At 37.3% G+C, this 14631-nt stretch overlaps 1 protein-coding gene across 5 annotated transcripts in view; it reads left to right on the forward strand.

The window, feature by feature from the left end:
* Window positions 1–14631, forward strand: part of ACSS3 (acyl-CoA synthetase short chain family member 3) — a 163566-nt gene that overhangs the window by 118214 nt on the left and 30721 nt on the right. For all 5 annotated transcript variants that reach the window (XR_013521947.1, XR_013521949.1, XR_013521948.1 and 2 more), the window contains 2 exons: window positions 2711–2806; window positions 5815–5878. Coding sequence is in view for 2 of the 5 variants with exons in the window: in XM_002752792.7 (XP_002752838.4) it covers window positions 2711–2806; window positions 5815–5878 (160 nt within the window). In the remaining 3 variants the exon portion in view is untranslated. The remainder of the gene's footprint in view (window positions 1–2710; window positions 2807–5814; window positions 5879–14631) is intronic.

Raw genomic sequence — 14631 nt, forward strand, 5'->3', positions numbered from 1 at the left:
CCTCCCCTCCCCTCCCCTCCCCTCCAGAGTCTTGCTCTGTCACCCAGGCTGGATCTTGCCCCACTACAACCTATACCTCTCAAGTTCAAGCAATGTTCCTGCCTCAGGCTCCCAAGCAGCTAGAATTGCACTAATTTTTGTATTTTTAATAGAGACAGGGTTTCACCATGTTAGCCAGGCTGGTTGTGAACTCCTGATCTCTGATGATCCACCCACCTCAGCCTCCCAAAGTGCTGAAATTATAGACATGAGCTGCCAAGCCCGGCCAGCAATTGTTCTTTTTCTAATCCTCCGAATGGATCAATCAATAAGGTCAATAGGACACTTGAATTACTAATGTGCAAAGTATAAGCGTGTATTATCTACTTTAGGTAACCTCATTTTCAGCACCCTTAAGATTAATTATATAGAAAATATATAATTAATCAATCATATAGAAAAATAAATTTTTCCTAGTTGTCTTATAATGTATAAAAAATGATAAAGGATTAGGATTATAAATGAATAATAACTATAGAAAGATGCTTGGGAATCTCAGGAGGTTTGTATATCAGCTTGCTTAGGCAGTGAATATGGACAATACTTCACTAATCCTTTCTTACAGTCTTGGAGCTTTATTTAAGACTAGCTTATATTCTCACCTTTCCCTACATTTCCCTTCTCCCAGTGTGATAGCAAGAACAGAGTGATAACATCTTCCATGAGAATCTACACTGAGGTGGGACGGAGTAAGGTGCAGCTAGAGATTTCTTGTGGTGGATTTTTGTTTGTTTTTCTTTTAGGCAGTTGGTACAAGAGTCCTTGGTAGGCACACTTCAGATTCTAGAGCCATTAGTTGACAAGCTGTAAAAGCTCTATGTGTTAAGAACTTTAGGTAACTGGAGTGTCCCTGTTGATAAACTAAACTTGGTAACAAATACTTCTAAAGTAAATTTACGTTAGCAGCTTCCTTGCACCAGGGTGGTAAACATACCAAAAGTATCTTGAAAGTGGTGTCTCCTTTCCTAATGTGTCCGAGTAGTTTCTCTTCCCATTATCCTCTTACTGGTTCTGCCTGTCTTCTTTAGGCACCTCACTCTATAAGACTGCTTCCTGTCATCACCCCTCCTCTTGCCTCTCATACCTATTTTGAAGGCTAGCTGAAGTGAGAACCTAGACATTTCTGAAAAAAAAAAAAAAAAAAAAAAACAAGAGGAAAAGCTGTTAATGCTTCTGACCATGCAGATTTCCTTCCTTGCTTTAATTATGTTGTGGGGAAAATCGGCAGGAGTATTACATGTCTATGGATTGCCATTTCATTAAATATCTTCCTTTTTGGGGATCAGGTTTGGAAAATACATGAGAACTCTTTGTTAAGCATCAGAAATGTCTGCTCTGGTTACTTGCTGATGATCCTCAGCAGTGACCATATGGCTTAGCATCTTAAGCACTAGACTGTGACTTAGGAACTGTCTTTTGACGTTCAAGAGTTCATCTTCTGTTACTGATGCCTGCTGAACCACCATCCATAAAATGTGAATAATAAAATGAACTACTTTGGAAGGTAAAGAACAGTAATAAATTCTTCCCATCATTCTAAAGTGATATAAATATGTGGTAAATTACGGTAGAGCACATGGTAGAAGAAACACATTCTGAGCACTTCAGAAGATGGATGCCTTTAATTTTTTGGATTACTTTGGGTATGATGGGTTTAGCAGTTAATTCCATGGGTATATGTACATACAGGTTATGTGTATAATACTAAGCCAGCAATTCCCAAACTCTTCACTATCCCAGTACTGTTTTCCTGCCCTTTCATACATACATATTTCATATTTAAGAGATTATGTTCACTCCAAACTTGCTTTTGTCAATCAATGTTAATAAGTGCATTACTCCATTAAAAAGAATTACTTTCAGGACTTATGGTTATCAGGTAATAGCTAATATTCTGGATGTTACAACTTGAGACACAGAAAAGAAATTTAGCCTTTTCGTCAATCATTGAGGTTAGTTGTGAGAAAGTTTGTGGTTCTGATGGAATAGTCAGCAGACTATAATTTTCTTCCTTCCTGTGTTTTGGGGCTTCTAACGTCCAGGAGCAGCAGATTCTGAACAACTTGATAAAGTATTGCCAAATTCAGCTTTAGATGCAGGTTCTCTAGACAAGTGTAGTTCTTGGGAAATTAGAGCATGATATAATTATATCATGTATATGGTAATGGTAGAAACTGCAATTACTTTTGCATCAACCCAATAATTTCAAAATTTTTTGGGTTACTTATTACAGAGAATAAGGTACAAATAACAAAAATATTTTGGCAGAACTGTAATTAACAATGATAAATAAAATAACTTTAGGTGAGTCAAGAGAAAGTATCTTTTCTAGTGATCATTTTAGCTTTTAAGGTGTGTTATAGAACCGCTGCAGTCACGTTTTTCATTCTTCACGCCTGCTGATCCACAATTGAAAACACTAGAGCAGCCTTTCTTTTCTTTAGAAGAAACACTACTATGTAAATTATTATAAATATGAATTAAGTTTTAATACTGTAGATATATAGGTTAATAATTTTAAATTTTTAAATAATATGTTTGTATTATTCATCTATTCCTAATGCAACTACATTATGTGCCAAACTAGGGTGGGGTAGAGTGTGCATGCACTTAAGAAACATTGTGATTCTGAGTTAAAACATGAAGTGATTAAAAACATTTCTTTCTCCAGAGACTGGATCTCCAATTACAGCATCATGCATTGGATTAGGCAATTCTAAAACACCTCCACCAGGGCAAGCAGGAAAAAGTGTTCCAGGATACAATGGTAAGGAATGACCCTGATAATATGTAATGTTAATAAATTTGGCATTTTCTTGAATCTAGTGTGTATTATGTTGCATGAAATGAACTAGATGCTCAGTAAGAATTTGGATGAATGAATACCTTGTATTAAAAATGAATGCCTTAATTTTTCCTGTCAAAAATAAGGTGGTGGATTTCCAGGATATGTTCTAAATGACTGTCATAACCCCCAAAATAATATCATTTGTAAGATAGGCTAGGAATATGGGTGTGAAATTACTGTGAAGGAAACCCCTGCAGGGGGCCCAGTACTTTATATACATAATTTCATTTCATGCTGAAGTATATTTAATTCAGAGCTATTATTACTATTTTAGAGATGAGGTAACCAACTAGTTAGCAGGCTAAATAATCTTCTTAAGGTAACACTGCTCGTTGGATACTGGGGACAATGCAAACCATTGCCCTCAGAATTTGCTTGCTTTCATTTCAAAAGCTGCGGTTTCTTATTATGTATTACACATGCTGCCTTTTAATTTAGAAGTGAAGACAAAGTTTTTAAACCTTATTATTTAAAAATAAAAACAGGCTGGGAGTGGTGGCTCACACCTGTAACCCCAACATTTTGGGAGGGCAAAGCGGGTGGATCACCTGAGCTCAGGGAGTTTGAGAACAGCCTGGCCAACATGGCGAAACACATCTCTATTAAATATACAAAAATTCGCTAGGCATGGTGGTTTGTGCCTGTAATCCCAGCTACCTGGGAGACTAAAGCAGGAGAATTGCTTGACCCCAGGAGGCAGAGGTTGCAGTAAGCTGAGATCCTGCCACTGCATTCCAGCCTAGGCAAGGAATAGAAAGACTCTCTCTCAATAAACAAATAAGTGAATAAATAAATAGAAACAAGAGGGAGGATTCCAAAAGAAAGCATTTCTTTGATGCTGGCTTTATATGACTAAAGGCTATAGTATTCTGTCAATTTTTGCTTTTAAATATTTGGTAGTAATCATTATTAAATAAGTTCCCTTGGACAGCTCTCCCGAGGTGTATGAATTATACAAGCCATTTAACTTTTCAAACATTGTTTTCTTATTTCTAAATAGGAATAATATTTTCTATACGCTCTCCATGGCTTCTGCTCTGTGTTGTTATGCACAAAGCATTAACCCAGTGTCTACCAGTATAAAGACAGTCTAAGTCTCAGCGAGTAGTGTTACTAATATTTCACAAAAGCCAGAGGACTGACTTGATTTAGACTCACATATTCATTTTACAGACAAGGAAAATGAGGCACAGAGGTTTTGTAGTTTGCATAAGGTCACACAATTTGGCTTAATAGACTTATGAAGAAAACGCAGCTTTGGGAAACAAAATACGATTCCTGACATGTTTCTTATTTGCATATAAATTACAAAATTCAGAGATTTGTCTTTTGCTTCTCTAACATAAAAATATTGGATTTTCCTTCTAGGACAATGACTAGTTACAAGAACATGGATCATTTGGTTGAACCTAGCAGATATATTTATAAAAAGACACTTTAGATTTTTTTTTATTCAGGGCAGAAATAGATATTCTGTGAAGTCAGGACTTCTCTAGCCCTGGAAAGGTGATGAACCCAGATTTTAGTGAAATCCTCTGAACAGTCTGTCATCTCTGCTCCTTTTATCAGAAAACTGGTTTTGTGTTGAGACATTTTTAGGGGTTTCGGAATGTGGAAGATGTTAAATACATTTCTCTGTTAGTATTTCAGTACCATTTTTATATCTAATTGTAAGAAATAGTTAAGCTTTGATGCCCATGGAACTTCAATACAGAAGTTTCTTATTGTCTGAAAGCAACTGGCTTGCAGACAGTACAGGTTAAACATTTATAACCAAGGAACCAGTGACTTTATGACTGATTTTTTTAATGTATTTTTATAACTTTTATAATTATTTAGAGATTAAAACTGTAATGTAATATTCTGTAGTATGATAAAAAAGACAAGATCCTTTTAGGAAATAAAAGAAACCATTGTGATAAAAAATGTTTAATTTAATATAACACATTTATTGAGTAACATATGCAAGCTTGTTGTTTCATATGCATTTTAAAAATACTTCTTGCATAAGCACTATGAGAAAGAAATTTCTCTCATTTCATAGACAGGGAAACTGGGTAACAGAATGTACGCAGGGGCATATAGTGATTTGGCCACTGTACTGATACTTAGGGAAGCAAAAATGTATTAGCTCTGGCCTCTGTGAACTCACAACCTAGTGAGATACAGGTACTTCTACTAACTGTCAATATGGAATTTCAAAACAAAATGCTCCAAGAACACAAAGAAGGAAACAATTTTTTTCTGAGACCCGCATCCTTCTTTTCTCATAGTTGCTTAAGGTAGAATTACCTGGATGAATGGGGCTACATATAGTAATCTATTAAAACCTAGAAGATGATGACTTATCTTCATATTTAGTTTGCACCAAGGGTTACTGAATGTGGATACAAGCTTTGATCTCCTAAACTTGTTTAGGATTTTATCAGGACAGCATAGAAAGTATTGAGATAATATTTGGGAAGATTAAATGGACCTAATTTAAAGCTCCTAAGTGGATATTAAGCTTTAAATCAGAATAAGGCGTTTATGGTGCTTGTAAGCCCTTTATTTTTGTTGTGTATAATATTTTTTGGTGTGTTCGAAAACTTCATTTCCTTTACTTTTAAAAAAGCTGGACACATTTTTAATGCTTCTAATAGACTACAAGGATATATTTAGTGGACATAGACATAAAATTACTGCATATTTGAGATATGATCTCTTCATTTAAGGAATATTCTGAAAGCAAATGTCTGATGTTAGGAATCAAATAGATGTGCTCTTTTTTTTTGTAAGCTATTTTAGTTTATATATGTTCACAGTCTCAAGGAATTAAAAGATTACTTTCTTAAGCTAGAGATTTTTGGGGTTGAATATAAAAATTATAGAAATATGCTTAAGCTTTAAGGCTATTTTTATTCAAATATTTATATTTTACTTTGCAGTTATGATTTTGGATGACAACATGCAAAAACTGAAGGCTCGGAGTTTAGGAAATATTGTGGTAAAGTAAGCAAAAATTTCAATTCTATTTAAAATGGCGAAAATGGGTGTATAATATTGAGAAAAAATGGAGTCATTGCAGTGTTACTGCTAGTGAGGTTGCAGAAAGAACTTGTGTGTTGTTTAAGAATTGTGTCAACTCTGTCTTAATTTAAACAAAGAAGCCCCATAAAATACAATGCATTTAAATGTGATTTTCAAAAACCGTAAATTTTGCATCTTTGTAAATCACTGTTTTCTCATTTTACAGGTTATGTGTAGAGATAAAGTTAACTTACATACAAAAAATATAAACAATTAAATAAAGTTTCTGTACTCTCACCTCCCAGCAATACATTATTAATTTTGTAATATGTATGTCTTTCTACTATTTTTTTTTTTTTGGTATTGATTCAGGGATACATTTGCAGGTTTGTTTCATGGGTATATTGCATAATTCCAGGGTTTGGGCTTCTAGGGAACCCATCACCCAAATAGTGAAGATAGTACCCAACAGGTAGTTTTTCAAGCCTTTCCTCCCTCCCTCACACCTTTCGGAGTCCCCACAGTTTCTTGTTTTCATCTGTATGTTCCTATGTACCCATTATTTAGCTCTCACTTACAAAAGAGAACCTGCAGTATTTGATTTTTTTGGTTTCTGATTTGACCTTCCACTTTTTGAAGAACATTTTATGATGGTGAATCAATTTATCTCTGTTTATTCCCGTTTTCTCTTAACCTTGTCTTATAAGCATATTTAATTTTTACTCTGTTTCTTAAAATTTTTATCCCCATTGTAGGCTTCTTAGTATTTTTTGAATTTTTATGATTATAAATAATACTATATTGAACATCTTTTTAATCTTGTTTTTCTGCTTTTCTGATAATTGCAATAGTACTGAAGAGATTTCTGAAAGTATAATGGCTGGGTCAAACAGTAGCATCTTATAAAGTTCCTGACTTACCAAATACCCCACCTTCTTGTTAACTTTTTTTTAATCATTGTTCATTTGATAGGCAAAATGCTTCCATTTAAAGTAAAAATTTTAAATTTACTTTAATTAAATCAAGACATGTACTTTAAAATTGTAGTGGAAGCACAAACGGAAGTTCATTAAGTTAGAAGGTTTAAAATATGTGATATTTTAATAATTGATAGAGAAGTTGCTTTAGTCCCTGTGATTAGCATGATATTGACATCTTTACTGATAGAGTTTAGTAGTAGAATTCACCACACTGAGCTACTATAAATACAGAACATTGTATATCAGGTTTTAAAAGTTATTTGCTTTCCTATTTATTTCTATTGGAAATCAAAAGAACTTTTTTTTTTTAATGCTGATTATATATTTTTATTTATTTATTTAAAATTTTATTGCATTTTAGGTTTTGGGGTACATGTGCAGAACATGCAAGACAGTTGCATAGGTACACACATGGCAGTGTGTTTTGCTTCCTTTCTCCCCTTCACCCACATTTGGCATTTCACCCCAGGCTATCCCTCCCCAGCTCCGCCTCCCACTGGCCCTTCCCTTTCCCCCCCAATAGTCCCCAGTGTTTAGTACTCCCCTCCCTGTGTCCGTGTGTTCTCATTTTTCATCACCCACCTATGAGTGAGAATATATGGTATTTCATTTTCTGTTCTTGTGTAAGTTTGCTGAGAATGATGTTCTCCAGATTCATCCATGTCCCTACGAACAACACAAACTCATCATTTCTGATTGCTGCATAATATTCCATGGTGTATATGTGCCACATTTTCCCTATCCAGTCTATCAATGGGCATTTGGGTTGATTCCAGGTCTTTGCTATTGTAAACAGTGCTGCAATGAACATTCGTGTGCATGTGTCCTTATAGTAGAACGATTTATAGTCCTTTGGATATATACCCAGTAATGGGATTGCTGGGTCAAATGGAATTTCTATTTCTAAGGCCTTGAGGAATCGCCACACTGTCTTCCACAATGGTTGAACTAATTTACACTCCCACCAGCAGTGTAAAAGTGTTCCTGTTTCTCCACATCCTCTCCAGCCTCTGTTGTCTCCAGATTTTTTAATGATTGCCATTCTAACTGGCGTGAGATGGTTTCTCAATGTGGTTTTGATTTGCATCTCTCTGATGACCAGTGATGATGAGCATTTTTTCATATGATTGTTGGCCTCATGTATGTCTTCTTTTGTAAAGTGTCTGTTCATATCCTTTGCCCAATTTTGAATGGGCTTGTTTGTTTTTTTCCTGTAAATCTGTTTGAGTTCTTTGTAAATTCTGGATATCAGCCCTTTGTCAGATGGGTAAACTGCAAAAATTTTTTCCCATTCTGTTGGTTGATGATTCACTCTAGTGACTGTTTCTTTTGCCGTGCAGAAGCTGTGGAGTTTCATTAGGTCCCATTTGTCTATTTTGGCTTTTGTTGCCAATGCTTTTGGTGTTTTGTTCATGAAGTCCTTGCCTACTCCTATGTCCTGGATAGTTTTGCCTAGATTTCCTTCTAGGGTTTTTATGGTGTCAGGTCTTATGTTTAAGTCTTTAATCCATCTGGAGTTAATTTTAGTGTAAGGTGTCAGGAAGGGGTCCAGTTTCTGCTTTCTGCACATGGCTAGCCAGTTTTCCCAACACCATTTGTTAAACAGGGAATCCTTTCCCCATTGTTTGTTTTTGTCAGGTTTATCAAAGATTGTATGGTTGTAGATATGTTGTGCTGCCTCCGATGCCTCTGTTTTGTTCCATTGGTTTATATCTCTGTTTTGGTACCAGTACCATGCTGTTTTGATTCCGGTAGTGTGATGCCCCCCGCTGTGTTCTTTTTGCTTAGAATCGACTTGGCTATGCGGGCTCTTTTTTGGTTTCATATGAAGTTCATGGTGGTTTTTTCCAGTTCTGTGAAGAAAGTCAATGGTAGCTTGATGGGGATAGCGTTGATCCTGTAAATTACTTTGGGCAGTATAGCCATTTTCATGATATTAATTCTTCCTAACCATGAACATGGCATGTTTCTCCATCTGTTTGTGTCTTCTCTTATTTCGTTGAGCAGTGTTTTGTAGTTTTCCTTGAAGAGGTCCCTTACGTTCCTTGTGAGTTGTATTCCTAGGTATTTTATTCTATTTGTAGCAATTGTGAATGGCAGTTCGTTCTTGATTTGGCTTTCTTTAAGTCTGTTATTGGTGTAGAGGAATGCTTGTGATTTTTGCACATTGATTTTATATCCTGAGACTTTGCTGAAGTTGCTTATCAGTTTCAGGAGTTTTTGGGCTGAGGCAATGGGGTCTTCTAGGTATACTATCATGTCGTCTGCAAATAGAGACAATTTGGCTTCCACCTTTTCTATTTGAATACCTTTATTTCTTTTTCTTGCCTGATTGCTCTGGCTAGAACTTCCAGTACTATATTGAATAGGAGTGGTGAAAGAGGGCATCCCTGTCTAGTGCCAGATTTCAAAGGGAATGCTTCCAGTTTTTGCCCATTCAGTATGATATTGGCGGTTGGTTTGTCATAAATAGCTTTTATTACTTTGAGATACGTTCCATCGATACCGAGTTTATTGAGGGTTTTTAGCATAAAGGGCTGTTAAATTTTGTCGAATGCCTTCTAGGTGTCAGTTGAGATAATCATGTGGTTTTTGTTTTTGTTTCTGTTTATGTGGTGAATTACATTTATAGACTTGCGTATGTTGAACCAACCTTGCATCCCCGGGATAAATCCTACTTGATCATGATGGATAAGTTTTTTGATTTGCTGTTGCAATCGGCTTGCCAATATTTTATTGAAGATTTTTGTATCTATGTTCATCATGGATATTGGCCTGAAGTTTTCTTTTCTTGTTGGGTCTCTGTGGGGTTTTGGTATCAGGATGATATTGGTCTCATAAAATGATTTGGGAATGATTCCTCTTTTTGGATTATTTGGAATAGTTTCAGAAGGAATGGTACCAGCTCCTCTTTGTGTGTCTGGTAGAATTCGGCTGTGAACCCATCTGGACCTGGGCTTTTTTGTGTGGTAGGCTCTTAATTGCTGCCTCAACTTCAGACCTTGTTATTGGTGTATTCATAATTTCAGCTTCCTCCTGGTTTAGGCTTGGGAGGACACAGGAGTCCAGGAATTTATCCATTTCTTCCAGGTTTACTAGTTTATGTGCATAGAGTTGTTTGTAATATTCTCTGATGATGTTTTGAATTTCTGTGGAATCTGTGGTGATTTTCCCTTTATCATTTTTTCTTGCATCTATTTGGTGGTTCTCTCTTTTCTTTTTAATCAATCTGGCTAGTGGTCTGTCTATTTTGTTGATCTTTTCAAAAAACCAGCTCTTGGATTTATTGATTTTTTGAAGGGTTTTTCATGTCTCTATCTCCTTCAGTTCTGCTCTGATCTTAGTTATTTCTTGTCTTCTGCTAGGTTTTGAGTTTTTCTGATCTTGCTCCTCTAGCTCTTTCAATTTTGACAATAGGGTGTCAATTTTGAATCTCTCCATTCTTTTCATATGGGCACTTACTGCTATATATTTTCTTCTAGAGACTGCTTTAAATGTGTCCCAGAGATTCTGGCATGTTGTTTCTTTGTTCTCATTGGTTTCGAAGAACTTCTTTATTTCTGCCTTCATTTCATTGTTTATCCAGTCAACATTCAGGAGCCAGTTGTTCAGTTTCAATGAAGCTGTGCGGTTCTGGGTTGGTTTCTGAATTCTGAGTTCTAACTTGATTGCACTATGGTCTGAGAGACTGTTAGTTATGATTTCAGTTGTTTTGCATTTGCTGAGCAGTGCTTTACTTCCAATTATGTGGTCAATTTTAGAGTAGGTGTGATGTGGTGCTGAGAAGAATGTATATTCTGTGGATTTGGGGTGGAGAGTTCTGTAAATGTCTATCAGGTTTGCTTGCTCCAGGTCTGAGTCCAAGCCCTGGATATCCTTGTTGATTTTCTGTCTGGTTGATCTGTCTAATATTGACAGTGGAGTGTTAAAGTCTCCCGCTGTTATTGTGTGGGAGTGTAAGTCTCTTTGTAAGTCATTAAGAACTTGCCTTATATATCTGAGTGCTCCTGTATTGGGTCCATATATGTTTAGGATCGTTAGCTCTTCTTGTTGTATTGATCCTTTTACCATTATGTAATGGCCTTCTTTGTCTCTTTTGATCTTTGTTGCTTTAAAGTCTATTTTATCAGAGATGAGAATTGCAAGTCCTGCTTTTTATTGCTCTTCATTTGCTTAGTAAATCTTCCTCCATCCCTTTATTTTGAGTCTTTGTGTATCCTTGCATGTGAGATGGGTTTCCTGGATACTGCACACTGATGGGTTTTGGATTTTTATCCAATTTGCCAGTCTGTGTCTTTTGACTGGTGCATTTAGTCCATTTACATTTAGGGTTAATATTGTTATGTGTGAATTTGATACTGCCATTTTGATGCTAGCTGGCTGTTTTGCCCGTTAGTTGTTGTATATTCTTCATTATGTTGATGCTTTAGCATTTAGTGTGATTTTGGAATGGCTGGTACTGGTTGTTCTTTTCTATGTGTAGTACCTCTTTCAGGAGCTCTTATAAAGCAGGCCTGGTGGTGACAAAATCTTTGAGTACTTGCTTGTTTACAAAGGATTTTATTTTTCCTTCACTTATGAAGCTCAGTTTGGCTGGATATGAAATTCTGGGTTGAAAGTTCTTTTCTTTAAGGATGTTGAATATTGGCCCCCACTCTCTTCTGGCTTGTAGAGTGTCTGCTGAGAGATCTGCTGTGAGTCTGATGGCCTTCCCTTTGTGGGTGACCCGACCTTTCTTTCTGGCTGCCCTTAGTATTTTCTTTTTTATTTCAACCATGTTGACTCTGACGATTATGTGCCTTGGGGTTGCTCTTCTTGCGGAATATCTTTGTGGTGTTCTCTGTATTTCCTGCATTTGAGTGTTGGCCTGTCTTGCTAGGTGGGGGAAATTTTCCTGGATAATGTCCTGAAGAGTATTTTCCAGCTTAGATTCATTCTCTTCATCACATTCTGGTACACCTATCAAACGTAGGTTAGGTCTCTTCACATAGTCCCACATTTCTTGGAGACTTTGTTCATTCCTTTTTGAGCTTTTTTCTCTGGTCTTGGTTTCTTGTTTTATTTTATTGAGTTGATCTTCGTCTTCTGATATTGTTTCTTCTGCTTGGTCAATTCGGCTATTGAAACTTATGCATGCTCCGTGAAGTTCTCGTATTGTGTTTTTCAGCTCCTTTAATTCATTCATATTCCTCTCTAAGTTATCCATTCTTATTGTCATTTCCTCGAATCTTTTTTCAAATCTGTCTTCAAGGTTCTTAGTTTCTTTGCATTGATTTAAAGCATGTTCTTTTAGCTCACAAAAGTTTCTCATTATCCACCTTCTGAAGTCTAATTCCGTCATTTCGTCACAGTCATTTCTCGTCCAGCTTTGTTCCCTTGCTGGTGAGGAGTTTTGGTCCTTTGTAGGAGGCGATGTGTTCTGGTTTCCGGTGTTTTCCTCCTTTTTGCACTGGTTTTTTCCCATCTTTGTGGATTTATCCAACTGTCGTCTGTGTAGTTGCTGACTTTTTGATTGGGTCTCTGAGTGGACGCCCAGATTGTTGATGATGAAGTATTTCTGTTACTGGGTTTTTCTTCTATCAGTCTAGCCCCTCCACTGTATGACTGCTGACATCCACTCCAGCGCCTTCTTGTCTGGGGTGCACCTATAGCAGCTGCGGAACAGTGCGGGATGCTACCAGTTTCTTTTTCTGCTATCTTTGTCCCAGAATGATGCCTGCCAAATGTCAGTCTTTTGGATATAGAGGGGTCAGGGAGCTGCTTTAGGAGACAGTCTGTACTTTATAGGAGCTCAAGTGCTGAGCTGTGAGCTCTGTTGTTCATTCAGGGCTGTTATGCTGCCACGTTTAATTCTACTGCAGCAGAACTCATAAAAAAAACCTTTTTTTCTCAGATGCTCTGTCTCGGCGGAGTTGGGGCTTTCTTTGTGAGTGTCCGTTGTGCTGTCCTGCCCAGCTAGGAGGCAGTCTAGTCACTCTTTGCCTGCCGAGGCTCTGCCCTGCTGGTGTGACATTCGCCCTGTTGCTGCAGGCTCTGCCCTGCTGCTGCAGTCTCCGCCCTGCTGCCACAGGCTACGCCCTGCTGTGGAGTCTCTCTGTTGTAGCGGGTTGCCTCGGCAATGGCAGCCTGTGTCAGCAATGGGTGTGTACCTCAGTAGGGGCGGATTGCCTTGGTAATGGCGGACGCCCCTCCCCTACGGAGCTACACCATCCTGGGTTCAGCTGTGCCGTCAGGGACCCTTCCACCTGGAGTGTTTGGAATCGCCATTTTGTTTGTCCCACTGTGCTGCCCCAAACGCTGTTTCCCTGAAATTTCCTGGCCTGGCTCACTGTCCAAGTCCCATTCAGTCTGAAGTTCAGCCCTCTCAAGTCTCAGATTTCCGGTTCACCAGGGCACCCGGACCAGTGCGCTTTGTGCGGAGCGCTGTGTAGCGCCGCTGCGCTACAGCGCCAGCCACTGGCTGCTGGCTGCACCAGCCAAAGCCTCTGCCTGGCATCCCGCATCTCTTTTATACCTGGGAATTTCCCCGTTCTGTAGGCAACAAAGATTCATCTGGAAATGCGGCCCTGACTCACCCTCTCCGCGCATTCACCAAGATCTTCAATCCTGGGTTGTTCTCACTGCGCCATCTTAAGTCCCCCTCCAAATCAAAAGAACTCTTATTACTTGGCATTCTTCCTGTAAAGTAGATATTTTAAATTCTATGAAAATTACATGAAAAGCAGTAGTTAAAAAAGGAAGGTATTTCTTCAGGTAGAGATATTTTAACTTTATAGAAAGCTAATAGAAAGCACAAGTTATGATATAATTCTTCTCATGCTCTTATCAGTAAACATGTAAGCAATATATTACTTTGTTAAAAGATTCCATTTTAAGAAAACATATCCAACAAGATAAAAAAATTAAATATTGAACATTTCATTTGTATTCACAATTCTCTGAACCAGAATCTGTATTGACACAGAGCTGGTTCAAATTTGACCTGTTCAAAGGAAAAGCAGCAGGAAAAGAAGGGAGCCTTGTCAAAGAAATGAGTAACTTGAACATAGTTGTGGGTGGATGTTTAGCTTGCTTAGGGAATAACATGGTTTTTGAGAGCTTTTCAAAGCACTTCAGCAGCATACATTTTTATATAACCTCCTAAATTTATGAGTCATCTTTTCCATCTTCCACAACCTGTTGCAAGCTTTCAGAGGTGATATTTGATGCCAGCACAGTTTTGAACTCCTCATGGGCTTTTTACTCTCATTATGGGATACTTCATCCCCCACCCATTCAGAGATAATAAAATATAGCAGTGTCTTACAAAAACCGTAATTTTTTCTTAGAGCCATTAGTGTTATTTCAAATACTTAAAAGTAACACAACTATTGCCTTAAAGCATTCTATGGTTTAGATAGTCACCAATTCACATTTTTTTCCCTCTGTATTCCTAAAATAATTTTATTGTGCAGATCCAGGTTTCTGAAACTTCATTATAAATTATTTGATGATGTAATATGTTATGACAAACAGTAGAATTTGATTCCTCACTTAGGTTAACAGTGAAACTAGATATTTGAATATATTATAAATCTTTTTGTATTAGAAAGGTAAGGTAAAGTAGAAATAATCAGAAAACAAAGGTTACCACCAAGATTTCTCTCTTTCACAGAACAGATTATGAAAACTTTTTTTCAGGAACTCATTTTATCTATGAAAGCAAGAATTTCCTTTGGAAACCCACATTGCCAGCAGCCATTCCACCCTAACTTA

This window comes from Callithrix jacchus, chromosome 9, assembly GCF_049354715.1.
Source record: "Callithrix jacchus isolate 240 chromosome 9, calJac240_pri, whole genome shotgun sequence".
Taxonomy (NCBI): domain Eukaryota; kingdom Metazoa; phylum Chordata; class Mammalia; order Primates; family Cebidae; genus Callithrix; species Callithrix jacchus.